Source organism: Dipodomys ordii, unplaced genomic scaffold, assembly GCF_000151885.1.
Source record: "Dipodomys ordii isolate 6190 unplaced genomic scaffold, Dord_2.0 Scaffold42, whole genome shotgun sequence".
NCBI lineage: Eukaryota > Metazoa > Chordata > Mammalia > Rodentia > Heteromyidae > Dipodomys > Dipodomys ordii.
Window position 1 is genome coordinate 1,816,507 of NW_012267258.1, and position 18,228 is coordinate 1,834,734.

At 42.8% G+C, this 18,228-nt stretch overlaps 1 protein-coding gene across 1 annotated transcript in view; it reads left to right on the forward strand.

Moving 5' to 3' along the window:
* The window catches only part of Fam186a (family with sequence similarity 186, member A), a 70,259-nt gene that overhangs the window by 14,568 nt on the left and 37,463 nt on the right, over nt 1-18,228 (forward strand). The window contains exons 2-3 of the mRNA XM_013018691.1: nt 10,462-10,681; nt 14,203-14,373. Of these exons, the coding sequence (XP_012874145.1) occupies nt 10,462-10,681; nt 14,203-14,373 (391 nt within the window). The remainder of the gene's footprint in view (nt 1-10,461; nt 10,682-14,202; nt 14,374-18,228) is intronic.

An 18,228-nucleotide genomic window follows, 5' to 3' on the forward strand; every position in this document is an offset into this window, starting at 1 on the left:
AAAAAAAAAAAAAAAAGAAGAAGGAACAGCTCCTACCTGACAGCCTTGCGCTTGGGACATCAGTATTTCCCTCTCCATTTGGATTAGAACAGAAACTTTGGCTCTTCTTGGGTCTTGAGCCTGCCAGTTTTCAAGCTAGAGGTTAGCTGATAGACTTTTCCTGATTTTGAGGTGAATTTGGACTGAAACTGCTCTATGGCTTTCCAGACTTTAATATATATATATATATTTTTCTCTTTTACTTTCTTTATTTTTTGTTTATGTGGCACTAAGGAATCAAACCCAGGGCTTCATACCTGGTAGGCAAGCACTTTACCACTTTACCACCTTCCCAGCCTTCAGACTCTTTAAAAAAAGATTTTCAGGGCTGGGAAGGTAGTTCAGTGATAGATTGCTCGCCTAGCATGCATGTATGAGGCCCTGGGTTTGATTCCTCAGCACCACATAAATAGAAAAAGCTGGAAGTGGGGCTGTGGCTCAAGTGGTAGAGCACTAGCCTTGAGCTGAAGAGCTGAGGGACAGTGCCCAGGCCAGAGTTTAAGCCCTATAGCCAATATATATATATATATATATATATAAAACCTTGAAACCAAGTGACAATGGATCATGTCTATAATAACCCTAGCTACTTAAGAGGCTGAGAGAAGAAGGATGAAGTTTCAAGACTTCTCTGAGAAAGAAAAGTTTGTGATATTATCTTGAAAATAACCTGCCAAAAATAGGGTTGGATGTGTAACTCAAGTAGCAAAGCCACTAATCTATCAAGTGCAAAGTAGCCCAGTACCATTAAAAACAATTTTTTTTTTAGAAGAGGGCGCCACATGAGTGCACACCTGCTCTCTGCTCTCACAGGACTGCTTCGCAAGTCATTCTCCAGGATTCCTTTCACTGTGTTGACTAGCCTAGGTATTCAAGAGTGTGCTGCAACCATGACCCAGGTGTCTGGCAATTGCTTGTACTGATGGCAGATCATGATGGTGTTTTTTTGCAAGAATGAAGGATTCAAGAGTTATGGGGTCATAGAGGCTTCTACCCAGACTTCAAAAAAAATTCTGAGACATGAGACAATGTGTAGCAAAGTGAGGATCCCTGAAGAGAGCTCTTTCACTTTTGAGAAAAGAAATCAAAAAGATGCAATGGATGCCTCCAGGAAGCTGGAGATGCTAGGAATGTGGAACATCTGACTAGTCAAGCTGGGGGTAGTGGGAATGTGAGAATGTGGGCATCAGTCTGCCAGACTATAGGGATGGTAGTTCACAAGGCTCTGGAGGTCACATTATGCTGCAGGTTTTCAGGATGCTGGACATGGAGCTCCAGCAGTTAATGCTCACCCAGGTAAGTTTCAATCTTGATTTGGTCCCATCCTTCCTTGCTATTTTTCAGTACCTCCCTTTTGTAGAGGAGATGTTTATTCTGCACCATTTATATATTGGATGTATATCCCTTTCTTTTTTATTTCACAGGCTCACAGATAAGAGTTTGTCACGAGTCTAAGAAAAGATGTTGGACTTGAAGAGCAATGTTAGAAGTTTTGGAAGTGGAGCTGTGGCTCCAGTGGTAAAGGCTAGCCTTGGGACAGCGCTTAGGTGCTGTGTTCATGCCACAGTATAGAAACAAAACAACAACAAATATCCAAAATACCAAAATAACAACAACAACAAAAACAAAACCCCCACAACAATTAAAAAAGTATTAAGATTATGGTGATCCTTGGAGATTAAGTAAATGCATTCTCCATTATGAAATGTCTATGAGCCCTTTGATGACCAAGGATATAACTTTATTTTTCTGGTCCTGGGGCTTGAACTCAGGGCCTTGGCACTGTCCCTGAGCCTCTTTGCGCTCAAGGCTAGCATTCTAGCACTTGAGCCACTTCCATTTTTTTCTTAGTTTATTAGAGATAAGAATCTCACAAAGTTTCCTGCTGGTGCTGTCTTCAAACTGTTATTCTCAGATCTCAGCCTCCTGAGTAGTTAGGTTTACAAGTGTGAGCTGCTCCCCCGCACTGCACCTCCCCCCAGCTCAGGGATAGAATTTTATGGTTTGAATATGAAATTTCCCTGCAGGCACATAAGCTGAATGCTTGGTCCCAGCTGGTTACACTATACTGGGAGTGGAGACTTTAGGAGTTGGCATCTAATTGGAGGAAGTAGGTCACTAGGGTTGGGCAGTATGCCTTTGAAGATCATACCTGATCTCTGGTTCTCTCCTTTCTATGTTTTCTGTCCTCCCTAAATGAAGTAGCTGCTGCTTTTTGCTCCCAATACCATGATGCTCTCCTCACTTCCAGGTCCAGAATCAGTGGAGCCTCTGAAACTATGAGTCACAACAAATCTTTATCAAGTGCTGGCGGCTCATGCCTGTAATCCTAGCTAATAAAGAGGCTGAAATCTCTGGGGCTGGGAAGGTGGCTCAGTGGTAGAGTGCTTGCCTTGCATGCATGAGGCCCTGGGTTCGATTCCTCAGCACTATATAAGCAGAAAAAGCCGGAAGTGGCGCTATGGCTCAAGTGGTAGAGTGCTAGCCTTGAGCTGAAGAGCTGAGGGACAGCACCCAGGCCCAGAATTCAGGCCCCATGACCAGCCAAAAAAAAGAAAAAAGAGGCTGAGATCTAATGGTCAATACTTGAAACCAGCAGCCCAGGCAGAATAGCCTATGAGACTCTTATCTTTTCTATTTCTGGCTTTTTGCCAGAAACAGTAGAGCTGTGGCTCAAGTAGTAGAGTGCCAGTCTTGAGCAAAAAAGCTAACAGTGCCCTGCCTGGCCACAAGTTCAAATCCTGGTACTGGCCCACAAAAAAAATCCTTCCTTAAATTGTATATCAGGTATTTTGTCACAGTGATGGAAAGTCTAGCAAGCATAGTATCCTAGTCAGTCTTATTTAGTGCTTCCTAATCATTTTAATCAAAATTGAATTTCTGATTTTTTGTTTTGGCGGGGGAGGCCTGATGCTATCCCTGGGCTGTTTTGCTCAAGACTAGCTCTTTACCATTTGAGCCACAGCTCTACCTCTGGGTAGAGCTTAAATGAAAATAAGTGTCTCACAGACTTTCCTGTCCAGGCTGGTTTTGGACCATGCTCCTTAGATCTCAGCCTTCTGAGAAGTTAGGATTACATGTGTATGCCACCAGAATCCAGCTGATTCGTAATTTATAATTGAAAATGCCTAAATAGATGGTAAAAATTAAGCAGTTTTTACCACTTTTTTTTTTGTCGGTCATGGGGCTTGAACTCTGGGCCTGGGCGCTGTCCCTCAGCTCTTCAGCTCAAGGAGAGCGCTCTACCACTTGAGCTACAGCGCCACTTCCAGTTTGGTGGTTTATTGGAGATAGGAGTCTCATGGTCTCTCCTGCCCCGGCTGGCTTTGAACCGTGATCCTCAGATCTTAGCCTCCTGAGTAGCTAGGATTACAGGCGTGAGCCACCAGCGCCCTGCTCCATGTGAGACTCTTATCTCCAATAAACCACCAGAAAACCAGAAGTGGCACTGTGGCTCAAGTGGTAGAACACTAGCCTTGAACTGAAGAGCTGAGGGACAGCGCCTAGGCCCAGAGTTCAAGTCCCACAACAACAAAAAATAGTAAAAAAAAGGCAGAAACTTCTCCCTGTTTGGTTGGGACTCTCTCCCTCCCCCCTGTCTCTTTCTCTCTCCGACTTCAGTATCCCAAATAGGCACATACTCATATATCCAGTTTTGGCAAGAGCTTTCTTTTTTTTTTGGCCAGTCATGGGGCCTGAACTCTGGGCCTGGGTGCTGTCCCTCAGCTCTTCAGCTCAAGGCTAGCGCTCTATCACTGGAGCCACAGCACCACTTCTGGTTTTCTGGTGGTTAACTGGAGATGGTTTTCTGGTGGTTAACTGGAGATGAGTTTCATGGACTTTCTGCCAGGGCTGGCTTTGAACAGTGATCCTCAGATCTCAGCCTCCTGAGTAGCTAGGATTACAGGCGTAAGCTACAGGCACCCAGCCTCAGGTTTTTTTTTTTTTTTTTTTTCGGTCGTGGGGCTTGAACTCTGGGCCTGGGCACTGTCCCTCAGCTCTTCAGCTCAAGGCGAGTGCTGTACCACTTGAGCTACAGCGCCACTTCCGGTTTTCTGGTGGTTTATTGGATATAGGAGTCTCAAGGTCTCTCCTGCCCGGGCTGGCTTTGAACCATGATCATCAGATCTTAGCATCCTGAGTAGCTAGGATTACAGGTGTGAGCCACTAGTGTCCAGCCTTGGCAAGAGCTTTTTATCTTATAATATCATATGTTGAAAGGAATATTCATGATCTGTTATTTAAGCAGAAACTGGTATGATTACATTTGAAAACACCTTGACTTGGCCAGAGAAGTTGAGGATACACATATCTTACATTCCAACTTTTTTTTCAACTTTTTTAATATTAGATGCTGTGGTAGGTAGCCTTTCTTGTCACTGTGACAAAATGCTTGACCAAGCAACTTTAAAGGAGGAGATGTTTATTTGGGCTTATTGTTTAGAGTTTTCATCTTGACAAGGGAGGGTGTAAGGGAGGAAGCACTTTACATCATGGTGATAAGGATGGGGAGAGAAGAAAAAGAAGAGGGGGTGAAGGGGGAGGAAAAACACCTTGACTATGGGATAATGGGATAGTACCGACATCTTCCTTTTTTTTTTTCTTTTTGTTTGTCTTTTCTTTTTTGGTACTGAGGATCAAACCCAGGATGTTGCACTTGCTAAGTAGGAGCTTTGCCAATGAGCTACATCCCAGTTCAGGTCTTCTGTTCTTAGTTAATGCTCTCTGAAACTACCTCACAAACATACCTGAGGGTAGATTTACTAATCTCTTAGGCACTTCTTAATCCAATTAAATTAACTTTTAGGATTAAACATCTATACTTTTAATAGCTCTATAGAGAAGCTTAATTTTAGCTATATGTGCAACTTTAAATTTTGTAAAAACTACAGTAGCAAAAGTAAAGACAATGGGGAGGAAAGGGATGGTAGGGAAAAAAAAAGGAGGAAAAACAAATGCTCGATAGGAAATGTACTCATTACCTTACTCATGTAACTAACCCCTCTGTACACTATTTTCTTTTGGGGGGGGTCCGGTTGTGGGCCTGGGCGCTGCCCCTCACCTCAGCTCTTCAGCTCAAGGATAGCACTCTAACACTTGAGCCACAGCGGCCACTTCTGGCTTTTTTCTTTTTGCTTATGTGGTGCTGAGGAATCGAACCCAGGGCCTCATGCATGCAAGGCAGGCACTCTACCACTCAGCCACCTTCCCAGCCCCTGTACACTATTTTTACAGTTAAAAAAAAAGTATTTTTTTTAAGTAAAAACAAGGAAGTGGCACTGTGGCTCAAGTGGTAGAGCGTTTGTTTTAAATTGAAGAGCTGAAGGTCAGGGCCCAGCTGAGTTCAAGCCCCATAACTGACCAAAAAAAAAAAAAAAACGTAAAAGGCAAGCCAAGTGATGGTGGCTCATGCCTATAATCTTAGCTAGTCAAGAGGCTGAGATCTGATGATGAGGTTCAAAGCCATCCTGGGCAGGAGACACTTATCTCCAATTAACCACCAGAAAACTGGAAGTAGTGCTATGGCTCAAAATGCAACACCCAGGCCCTCAGTTTAAACTCTACAACGGGGGGGGGGGGGGAGGAGGGAACAACCCAAAACAAAAAGTAGTTCTGCTGGATGCTGGTGGTCATGCCTGTAATCCTAGCTCCTCAAAAGGTTAAGATCACAGTTTGAAGCCAGCCCAGGCAGCAAAGTTCCAAGACTCTTATCTCCAAAAAAGAAAAAATTGGAAGGAGTGTGAAGGCTCAAGTAATAGAAGAGTAACCTTAAGCACAAAGTTCAGGGACAGTACACAAGCCCTGAGTTCAAGTCTCAAACTGGCACAAAAAAGAAGTGGAGACAAGCCAGGTATGGTGGCATGTAACTGTAATCAAAGACTAGTAGACAGAGGCAGGATTGCCTCAAGTTTGGCCTATCTTGAGATACTTAATGAGTTCAAAGCCAGCTTGAGCTACATAGTAAGAAGCTAATTAAAAAAGAAAAATTAACTTACACGTAGTTTAATACTGGGATTTGAGCAGGGAGGTTCTGGGTAGGTGTTCTACCACTTAAGCTTCTCAATAGCCCTTTTGTGGGTTGTTTTTGAGATAGTGTCTTGCTTTACAGCCCGGCCAATATGAACTGGAATCTTCCTATTTGTGCCTCCCAGAGTTGCTGGGATGAAAGGTACACACTAATGTTCAGCCATTTGTCAAGATGGAGTCTCCTGAACTTTTGTATGTGTCTGTGTGTATGTATGTTTTAATTCTCATTATGTAGCTTAGTTTGTCCTCGAATTTACAATCCTTCTTCCTCTAGGTGCTGGTATTATAGGCCTGCATCACCACATTCAGCTCAATAATATACTTTGCACTTCTAATATAAATTAAGATATAGGGCTGGGAAGGTGGCTCAGTGGTAGAGCACTTGCCTTGCATGCATGAGGCCCTGGGTTCGATTCCTCAGCACCACATAAGCAGAAAAAGAAAGCCAGAAGTGGCACTGTGGCTCAAATGGTAGCATGCTAGCCTTCAGCTGAAGAGCTGAGGGACAGCACCCAAGCCCAGAGTTCAGGCCCCACGACCGCCCACCCCCTCTGCAAAAAAAAAAATAAATAAATAAAAATATATATATTAAGGTATAGACTAAAGTTGTATCAGAAATACTTAATCTGTATTTATATTTTATAAAATTTATAGTTGAAAAAGTTGGCTCATATCATATATCTCCAAATTCTTCCTAACTTAAAAGTTTTCTAATAAAGGAATCAAAAATCAGCTTACTTTGGGGCTGGGAAGGTGGTTCAGTGGTAGAGTGCTTGCCTTGCATGCATGAGGCCCTGGGTTCGATTCCTCAGCACCATATACACAGAAAAAGCTGGAAGTAGGTGCTATGGCTCAAGTGGTAGAGTGCTAGCCTTGAGCTGAAGAGCTCAGAACAGTGCCCAGGCCCAGAGTTCAAGCTCCTCGACCAGCAAAAAGAAAAAAGCCTGGCACTGGTGGCTCACGCCTGTAATCCTAGCTACTCAGGAAGCTGAGATCTGAGGATCGCGGTTCAAAGCCAGCCCGGGCAGGAAAGACTGTGAGACTCCTATCTCCAATAAACCACCAGAAAACCGGAAGTGGCGCTGTAACTCAAGTGGTAGAGCCTTGAGCTGAAGAGCTGAGGGACAGCGCCCAGGCCCAGAGTTCAAGTCCCACGACCGACAAAAAAAAAAAAAATCCCAAAGTATGAACACAGCCTATCTGTGTCCGGTTTAAGCTTTGCTCCAGTGACATTTTGTAGTAAAAATTCCAAGTGTACAAGTCTTTCATTTTCTTGGTTAAGTTTATTAATTTAGTAACAAGCATTTTTTCTTTTGCAGTGCTAAGGACTAAACCAAGGGCCTTACATGCTAGGCAAGTGCTCTACTACTGAATTGCACCATCAGTCCCATTTTATAATTTTTAATTGCATTATATGTGGAATTTTCTTAATTTCCTTTTCAGATCAGTGCTTGAGACAGAATTTTGCTATATAATAGTCCAGGCTGGGCTGGAATGTACTATGTAGCTCAGGCTGACTTTCACCTCATGCTCTCCTTCCTCAGCCTGCCAAATGAAGCTTCTAAGTGTGTACCACCTTGCCTACTTAAGTTACTTTTTTTTTTTTGTCTGTTTGTTTTTTGCTGGTCATGGGGCCTGAACTCTGGTCCTGGGCACTGTTCCTCAGCTCTTCAGCTCAAGGCTAGTGCTCTACCACTTGAGCCACAGCACCACTTCCAGCTTTTTCTGCTTATGTGGTGCTGAGGAATAGAACCCAGGGCATCACGCATGCAAGGCAAGCACTCTACCACTGAGCCACCTTCCCAGCCCTTAACATTCCCTTTATTCCTCTAAAATGACATTCACAGACAATCTGTACTCACACTTTTTAAAAATTACTTTAAATACAAGCAAATAAGTAATTTATAACAACATGCATTTTAATGTGTATACCTTATGTTAAACTTCCTTAAAAGTAAACTTTCATGTACAGGTCACATTAAAATAAATGTGAAAATTAAAAGTTTGAGTTTAATCTCAAAGGAGAGATCCTGGGTGTTGTTTGATCATGGCTATAATCCTAACTACCAAAGAGGCTGATCTGAGGATTGCAGTTCAAATCTAGCCTAGGCAGGAAAGTCCAATTAACCACCAGAAAACCAGAAGTGGAGCTGTGGTGAGTTCAAAGTGATAGAAAGCTCACCTTGACGGGGCTGGGAAGGTGGCTCAGTGGTAGAGTGCTTGCCATGCATGCATGTGGTCCTAGGTTCGATTCCTCAGCACCACATAAGCAGAAAAAGCCGCAAGTGGCTCTGTGGCTCAAGTGGTAGAGTGCTAGCCTTGAGCTGAAGAGCTGAGGTCCGTGCCCAGGCCCAGAGTTCAGGCCCCAGGACCAGCAAAAAAAAAAAAAAAGTTCACCTTGAGCAAAAGAGCTCAGGGATAGTCCCAGGTCCTGAGTTCAAGAAAGAAATGGGGAATGAGAGAGAGAAGGGTGGAGAGGGAAGAAAAATTAAACAATTTACAATTTTTTTAAGCAGCTGTGGTAACATTCTTATTTTACAGATGAGGTAGAAGTTTAGAGATGTTAAATGACCTACTGTCACTTTAATGAGAGTCCAGTTAAGATACAAACCTAACTTCAAACCAATGCAATGCTCTTTCCATTATGTAACAGCCTTGCTAGAATGACAAAAGCAGGAAAATAAGTTTTCTGTGTGCCAGTACTGGGGCTTAAACTCAGGGACTATGCACTATCCCTTAGCTTTTTATTTTTGCTCAAGGCTGGTGCTCTACGATGAAACCATAGCTCCCACTTCTAGCTTTCTGGTGGTTAGCTAGAGACCAGTCTCTCAGATTTGTCTGCCTGGTCTGGCGTTGAACTGGACTCCTCAGATTTCAGGCTCCTGAATAGGTATAATTACAGGCATGAGCTACCAGCACCCAGCCAGAAAAGAGGATTTTTAAAGAGATAAAATCTGAGACCCATAACAAAGCCAAAATTACCAATACTTTGTGTGTGTGTGTCAGAGACAGAAATTCATTATGATACCCAGGCTATCCTCAAACTTGTGATTACCTGCCTTTGTCTACCAAGCAGCTAGGATTAGTAAGCCTTTAATTGGACATTTTTCTATTAATTGTTGCTGACATTCTGTGAAGAATGATCAAAGTTTCTCTCTTTTTTTCCTCCTCTTCCTGTGTGTATGTGTGTGTATGTGTGTGTGTGTGGGGGGGGGTCTTGGGACTTGAACCTCAGGGTCTAAATGCTGTCCCTGATCTGTCTTTACACAAGGCTAGCCCCTCTATTACTTGAGCCATAGCCCCACGGTCCAGCGTTTTTTTTTTTTGTACCAGTCCTGGTGCTTGAACTCAGTGCCTGGGTGCTATCCCTGGGCTCTTTTCTTCCTCTTTTTTTTTGTTTTGTTGGTCCTAGGGCTTGAACTAAAGGCCTGGGCACTGTCCCTGAGCCTCTTTGTGCTGAAGGCTAGTGCTGTACCCACTTGAGTCACAGTGTCATTTCTATCTTTTTCTGAGTAGTTTATTGGAGATAAAGAGTCTCACAGACTTTTCTGCTCAGGCTGCCTCTTGGAAAAATAGCTAAAGCAAAAAATAAGGCTGTGTTATATGGCTCAAGCACTTGCCTAAAAAGGACAAGACCCGAACTCAAACCCCAGTACCAAAAAAAAAAAAAAATAGACAGGCACTGGTTGCTCATGCCTGCAATCCTGGCTACTCAGGAGGCTGAGATCTGAATATCCTGTTGTGAAGCCACCCGTGACAGGAAAGTCCTTGAGACTCTAAATAATCACAGAAAAAGCAGGGAGTGGCACTGTTACTCAAGTGATAGAGCGTTAGCCTTGAGCAAAAAGTAGCTCAAGGACAGACTCAAGCCCAGAGTCAAGCCCCAGGACTAGCCAAAAGAAAATAGAAAAAGAATCTCAAGGACTTTTCTGTCTAGGCTGCCTTGAAACTTCAATTCTCAGATCTCAGCCTCCAGAGTAACTAACATTACAAGGGTGAGCCACTAGCACCTGGCATTATTTTTTTGGATGGTACTCGGGTTTGATGTCAGGGTCTTGAACTTGCTAGGCTAGTGTTTAAGCCATATCCCAGCCCTTTTTTGGCTTTAGCTGTTTTTCAAAGATTTCTTAATTTTTGCCTGGGACAGCTTCAGACTTTGATGCTTCTACTTCCGCCACCTTCGAATCTGCAAAGGCTAATTTCTATCAATGTGCTCAGCTTTTTATCAATTGCGATGAGGTCTCTCCAAAATTCTTTTGTCCAATTTACCTTAAACTGTGATTTTCCTTATCATTGTTTCCCCAGTAGTTAGATTACAGGTGTGAGCCACCACTGTCAGCTCTAAAACTTGTTTTCAAATTAATAATTTATTCATAATACTCTTTATTTTTACAGGACCTTAATATAAAGCTGACTGACATAATGAACAACGTGCAGCGGATATTAACTCGCTATAGTATTGATCTGGATGCACCCATTGAAAGAAGGCCCTCTATTGTAGAAAATCCAAAAAAACGGAGAACTATGTTTTTGGAGAAAATAAATGCTTATGCTAAGGCTGCTGACTATAGAGAAAAGATTCTTCTCTACATTCTGAACTGGTTGGAAGAATGGAGTAAGTTTCCATAAGTAGTTCAGAGGAAATCATACACTTAAAATGACAGAGCTGGGTGACAGTGGCTCATGCCTGTAATCCTAGCTACTCAGGAGGCTGGGATCTGAAGATCATGGTTCAAAGCCAGCACAGGCAGGAAAATCTGTGAGTCTCTTATCTCAAATTAATCACCAGAAAACCAGAAGTGGTGCTGTAGCTCAGGTGGTAGAGTGCAAGCCTTGAGCTGAAGAGCTGAGGGACAGTGCCCAGGCCCAGAGTTCAAGCTCCACAACCAACCTAAATAAATAAATAAGTGAAATGATAGAGAAGAGGATTTATAAGTAACCTTTGAAAGGCTAAGCCAGCTTCAAGATAGAAAAGGCTAAGGAAGTTATTTATTTATTTATTTATTTTGGGGGGGGGGTTGTGGGGCCTGAACTCTGGGCCTGGGCGCTGTCCCTCAGCAATTCAGCTCAGGGCTAGGGCTCTACCACTTGAGCCACAGCACCACTTCCAACTTTTTGCTTATGTGGGGCTGAGGAATCGAACCCAGGGCCTCAGGCATGCAAGGCAAGTGCTCTACCACTGAGCCACCTTCCCAGCTAAGGAGGTTATTTATTAAACAATTGTTCTCTGCTCCAGTAGGAACAAAATAAGAAAAATACAGAGCTGGCTCTCGATTATAATCCTAGCTCCTCAGAAGGCTGAGATCTGAGAATCAAGATTTGAAGCTAGCCAGAGCAGAAAAGTCTCCTTGAGGCTCTTATCGCAAATTAACCACTCAAAAATCAGAAGTGGTGCTGTGGCTCAAGTGTTAGGGCACTAGTCTGAGCACAAAGAGGTCTAGGACCTGAGTTCAAGCCCCACAACCAATAAAAAAAAAAAAGAAAAATATATAGGCTTATTCATAGTGGCAGCTATTTCTCTCTCCTTTTATTTCTTCAAGCATGCCAGTATAGATCCTTCTCAATATCCTTATGCTTACTCTACCTTGCCTAGAACAGTGTCCACTAGATAGCCATATGGTTCATTCCCTGTTTAAATTCCACTTCTTATTTCTTATTTTTACTCTGTGTGTGTGTGTGCTGGTATCAGGGCTTGAACTCAGGAGCTTGATCTCTCTACTTTTTTACTCTTAGCAGGCACTCTATCACTTGAACCACCCTTTCAATTTTGAGTTGTTTTTTGGGGGGGTCCAGTCGTGGGGCCTGAACTCTGGGCCTGGGCACTGTCCCTCAGCTCTTCAGCTCAAGGCTAGCGCTCTACCACTTGAGCCACAGCACCACTTCTGGCTTTTTTCTTTTTGCTTATGTGGTGCTGAGGAATCGAACCCAGGGCCTCATGCATGCAAGGCAAGCGCTGTACCACTGAGCTACCTTCCCAGCCCCTTGTTTTTGTTTTTTTGCTGGTAAATAAAAAAAAAAGTCTCTTGGATTTATCTGTGTAGGCTGGCTCTAAACTGGGATTCTCAGATCTTAGCCCTCTGAGAAGCTAGGATTACAAACCTTGAGCCACTGGCAGCTGGTCCATTACTCTTCTTAATTATTGACTATAGGATTAATATCTGACATACCATATATATTGACTTTGCATTTTAATTTAATTTTTAATTTTTCTGTCTCTTTTCACTAGAATGCAAGTACTATGAAATCAGAGAGATTATTTTGTTTAATGTAGTATCCACAATGTATAGAATGATGTATAGACACAATGTATAGACAGATCAGGCATTGATGGATTTAAAGAATGGAATAGGCAGGGGCTGGGAAGGTGGCTCAGTGGTAGAGCGCATGCCTTGCATGCATGAGGCCCTGGGTTCAATTCCTCAGCACCACATAAGCAAAAAGAGAAAAACCGGAAGTGGTGCTGTAGCTCAAGTGGTACAGCGCTAGCCTTGAGCTGAAGAGCTGAGGGACAGCGCCCAGGCCCAGAGTTCAGGCCCCACGACTGGACCCAAAAAAAAAGAAAGCAAGAAAGAAAAAAAAGCCAGAAGTGGCACTGTGGCTCAAGTGGTAGAGCGCTAGCCTTGACTTGAAGAGCTGAGGGACAGTGCCCAGGCCCAGAGTTCAGGCCCCACGACTGGACCAAAAAGAAAAAAAAGAATGAATAGGCAAAGAATACCAAACCGGGAAGGAATTTCATTTTGTTGCAAGAAATCATTCACTATTTATTTTTCATGCCAGGCCTGGGTCTTGATCTCAGGGCCTGGGTGCTGTCCCCGAGCTTCTTTTTGCTCAAGGCTAGTGTTCTACCTTGGAGCCACAGCAACACTTCTGGATTTTTCTGAGTTGTTTATTAGAGATAAAAATCTCACAGATTTTCCTGCCTGGGCTGGCTTTAAACTGGGATCCTCAGCCAGGGAAATCAATCCAATATACCCATTTTAACAGGAGAAAGAGGGAGGGGGAGGGAGGCAAGGAGGGAGGGATAGGTGTGGGGGGGGGAGGGGTGTGTGTGCGCACGCACGCATGCTCATTGGTACTACAACTTGAACTCAGGGCCTGGATGCTGTTCCTTAGCTTTTTTACTCAAGGCTATCACTCCACTACTTGAACCATAGCTCCTCTTCCAGCTCTTTGGTGTTTAGAGATCAGTCTCACAGGCTTGTCTGCCTGGGCTGGCTTTGAACCATGATCCCCAGATCTGATTCATATTTTCTTTTTTTTATTCATATTTTCATAACTGAGATTTACTATTCATACTCCTATTCCAAGTTTTTTTTTTTTTTTTGCCAATTCTGGGGCTTGAACTCAGGGCTTGGGCACTGTTTCTGGGCTTCTTTTGCTCAAGGCTAGCACTTCTGAGCCACAGCACCACTTCAGGCTTTTTCTATTTTATGTGGTACTGAGGAATCAAACCCAGGGATTCATGCATGCTAAGCCACATTCCCAGCCCTCAAGTCTCCTTATAATTATTTTATTTATTTATTTATGGTCGGTTATGGGCTTGAACTCTGGGCTTGGGCACTCTCTCTCAACTCTTCAGCTTGAGGTGAGTGCTCTACTGCTTGAGCCACAGCACCACTTCTGGTTTTCTAGTGGTTTATTGGAGATAAGAGTCTCACAGACTTTCCTTGCCTAGGCTGGCTTTGAACCATGATCCTCAGATCTCAGCCTCCTCAGTAGCTAGGATTACAGGTGTGAGCCGCCGGCGCACAGCTTTTATTTTATTTTATTATTTTCTTTGGGGGGGGGAGGTCCGGTCATGGGGCCTGAACCCTGGGCCTGGGCGCTGTCCCTCAGCTCTTCAGCTCAAGGCTAGTGCTCTACCACTTGAGCCACAGCGCCGCTTCTGGCTTTTTTTTTTTGCTTATGTGGTGCTGAGGAATCGAACCCAGGGCCTCATGCATGCAAGGCAAGCACTGTACCACTGAGCTACCTTCCCAGCCCCCAATACTTATAATTATTTTAAAGAAAAAGGTTCAATCAGATAACTGTATTTCCCAATGCTACAATGTTGAGTACTTCTCAGTATTATAGGCCTATATGGTTAAAATTATTTATTTTTCTTAACAAAAATTTATTTTTCTTACTCTCTTCAAGGTGGTATATTGACAGATATAACTTCAACTGATTTGGATGAGTACTTCCACTGGGCAGTAAAAATGGACACCTTACCAGAAACACTAAAAGGAATTGATAGCAGTGTCAAGACACTGGGTAAACTTTGTACATGTATAATTGAAGAAAGGAGGAGACAAAAGAGAAAAACATGTAAGAATACTTTATGGCTCTTGTAAACGGAGTTTGACTTGTTCTAGAAAAAAAAATAGGAGTTATACTTTGAATACCATCAAATCCATACATGTTAGGTACACAGTTCTTTCTAGTACATGCAATGATCACTACAATCCCATTTTAGAGCATTTCCATTATCCCAAAAAGGTCCTTCTTGCTCACTTGCAGTACGCCCTATTTTAACCCACAGCCCCATAGCTACTAATCTATATTCTGTCTTAATAAATTTGCTTTGCCTTCCTGAGTATTTCATATAAGCAGAATAAAGAGTATCATATTATATGTAGTCTCTATGAAATTTATTTTTTAAGATACTGTCTCTCTATGTAACCTAGGCTGGCCTGGAACTTAGGATCTTCATGCATAGTCTCCTGCATGCTGGAATGATGGGCAAACACCCCTATTCCTGACTATCTCTTTTTTTTGGGTGTGGTACTGGAGATTAAAACTCAGGACGACTCAGCACTGCTCAGGCAGGGGCTCTACTGCCTAAGCCACAACCTCCAGTTTTTTTATTTTCATTTGTTTCTCAGACAGGGTTTTGCACCAACTTTGCTTGCTTCAGACCTCAAGCCTCCTACTTTGGTTTCCCAAATAGCTAGGACTAGAGGTATGATATATGGTACCTTCTATGTTTTATCAATATTGTTTTCATTTGTAAAAATTCAGTTTGCTAGGAAGTTTCTCTAGCACTTTAACCATGTTCCTAGCCATTTTTTCATTGTTTTGAAATAGGTTATTATACCTGGGCCAGCAAGAACTGCGTTTCCCCTATTTTTGCTTTCTAAGTAACTAACACAACAGGTGCATGCTATGATGGCCAGCTTTTTTTTTTTCTTGTGCCTGTCCAGGGGCTTGTAAATCAGGGCCTGAGATTTTTAGATTTTTTTTGCTCAAGGCTAGTGCTCTACTATTTGAGCCACAGCTCCACTTCCAGCTTCTTGATGGTTAACTGGAGGTAAGAGTCTGTCTTATGAACTTTGCTACCTGTGCTGGCTTTGAACCAATTCCTCAGATCTCAGCCCCCTGAGTAGCTAGGATTACAGAAGTGGGCATCAGTACTAGACCATGCTCAGCTTTTTATTGGTTGTAATGGAGGTCTTGCTTCCATCCAACAATGGTTTTACTAATCTCTGCCTCCTGAGTTGCTAGGATTATAGTTGTGTGTCACCTCGCTCAGCAGGGCTGCATTCTTTTAATCAGCAGAATGATTTTGAGATTCAGCCATATTACAAGACATTTGTATTTCTATTGGACATGTGTTTATGGTTGCTTGGATATACCATATTTTGTTGTTTGACAGTTAATGAATATTTGGATTGTTTCCACTTTAGACTTTCATGAATAATGTTACTATAACTATACATGCACAAAGTCTTTGTGCAGACATATATTTTTCATTTATTTTTGCATATACCTTAGAAGAATTACTGAATCATATGACAAATTGTTTTTTAAAATGATTGCACTATATTTACATTCCTGCCAGCATCTAACACATGCATGAGGATTCAAATGGAAACTATTAGCCAAGGCTTAAACTCAGGGCCTGAGCACTTCCTTGAGCTTTTTTTGTGCATGGTTAGCACTCTACCACTTGAGTCACAGCTCTATTTCTGGGTTTTTGGTGGTTAATTTGAAGTAAAAACCTCATAGATTGTCTGCCTGGACTGGGTTTGAACTGTAATCTTCATTCTTTTTCCTTTCTGTTCCTTCAGCTCGAATGATCTCCATTAGTCTAGCATTAAATTTTCTTTTTTCTTTTTTTTTTTTTGGGGGGGGGAGTCCAGTCGTGGGGCCTGAATGCTGGGCCTGGGCGCTGTCCCTGAGCTCTTCAGCTCAAGGCTAGCACTCTACCACTTGAGCCACAGTGCCACTTCTGGTTTTCTGGTGGTTTATTGGAGATAAAAGTCTCACAGACTTTCCTGCCTGGGCTGGCTTGGAACTGTGATCCTCAGATCTCAGCCTCCTGAGTAACTAGGATTACAGGCATGAGCCACCCATGCCTGCCTCCTTTCATTTTATTTATGTCAGTCAGGGGGCCCGAACTGTGACCCAATCCCTCAGCTCTTCAGCTCCAGGCTAGCACTTTACCACTTGAGCCACAGCACCACTTCCAGCCTTTTCTGCTTATGTGGTGCTAAGAAATTGAACCCAGGGCCTCATGCATGCAAGGCAAGCACTCTACCACTGAGCCACCTTCCCAGCTCCAAATATGGCTTTTTATTTCTTTGGATTCTATTTACAATTTCTCTTTCTCTCTCTCTCTCTCTCTCTCTCTCTGTCCTACTTCTGGTTTCCTGGTGGTTAACTGGAGATGAGTCTCATGGACTTTGCTGCTTAGGGTTGCTTTGAACTGGGATCCTCAGTTTTCAGCTTCTTGAGTATCTAGGATTACAGGCTTGAGCCAGCATCTGGCTGGGGAAGGTTTTTCCATGTTTACTTCTAAATCATGTCACCCTCTCAGGTAGTAAAACTGTCAATCCTCACAGCCTGCCTTACTCTGGTGAGGATCTGGGGAAGGGTTAGAGATGGAAGGATCTCCAGGTTACCAGATTTTACCAGATTATAATTATAATAATTATTAAAGAAGCTGTAGGGACTGGGAAGGTGGCTCAGTGGTAGAGCGCTTGCCTTGCATGCATGAGGCCCTGGGTTCGATTCCTCAGCACCACATAAGCAAAAAGAAAAAAGCCTGAAGTGATGCTGTGGCTCAAGTGGTAGAGCATCAGCCTTGAGCTGAAGAGCTGAGGGGCAGCACCCAGGCCCAGAGTTCAGGCCCCACAACCGGAACCAAAAAATAATAAATAAAGTAGCTGTATAAAGAGGTTACAATTCCTAAGTCAGGCTGTAAGTACAATGCTTTATGGTCAGTTCCATGTCTTCCATCGTTCTCCCGTTTTCCCCCTCCCATCCCTACCCTCAAGTTACATAGTTTTTTGGATTTTTTTTGCCAGTCTTGGGGCTTGAAGTCAGGACCTAAGAGCTGTCTCTGAGCCTCTTTGTGCTCAGGGATAGTGCTCTATTACTTGAGTCACAGTGCCACTTTCAGCTTTTTCTGAGTGGTTTACTGGCAATAAAGAGTTTCATAAACTTTCCTTCAAACAGTGATCCTCACTCAACTCTCAGCTTCTTGAGTAGCTAGGATTATAGGCATGAGCCACTGGTACCCAGCTACAAGTTCATTTTTTAATAATGTATACAGAATATAATGACTACATTTTCTCACCCTGTCCATTCCTGTGTTTACTGAGGTTTACTAGTTAGTTTGCCTTGAATAAATGTTTCTCAGTTTGTTGCATAACTTTGGTCAATTTCCAATGTCCAAAAATTATTGTTTCCATAGCTTTATCTAGTCATATTTTTGCTTTTAGGGAAAAAATAAATCTGCTTTTTCCCACTTAGCCATTATAGAAATTCCTTCAAATGTTTGTCTTTTGTCTATGATTCATGAGCCTTTTAAAAGAAACGAAGTTAACTTTCATTCATAAAAGAGAAAAGAGAAGCAAGAATCCATGAAAGAAAATAAAAGGTATTAAATATAATAGAGCCAGAGGAAAGTTTTGGCTTATATTTTATCTGAGTCCAAAGTTGCAAATAAAAGTAAGATGAGCCAGCCACCAGTGGCTCACATCTGTAATCCTAACTATACAGGAGACTAAGATATGAGGATGATAGTTTGAAGCTAGTCTGGGCAGGAAAGACTATAATACCCTTACCTCCAATTAATCACCAACAAGCTGATAGTGATCTGGCTCAAGTGAAAGAACATCAGCCTTGAGTGAAAAAGCTCGAGACAGTTCGTAGGCTCTGAGTTCAAGTTCTAAGACC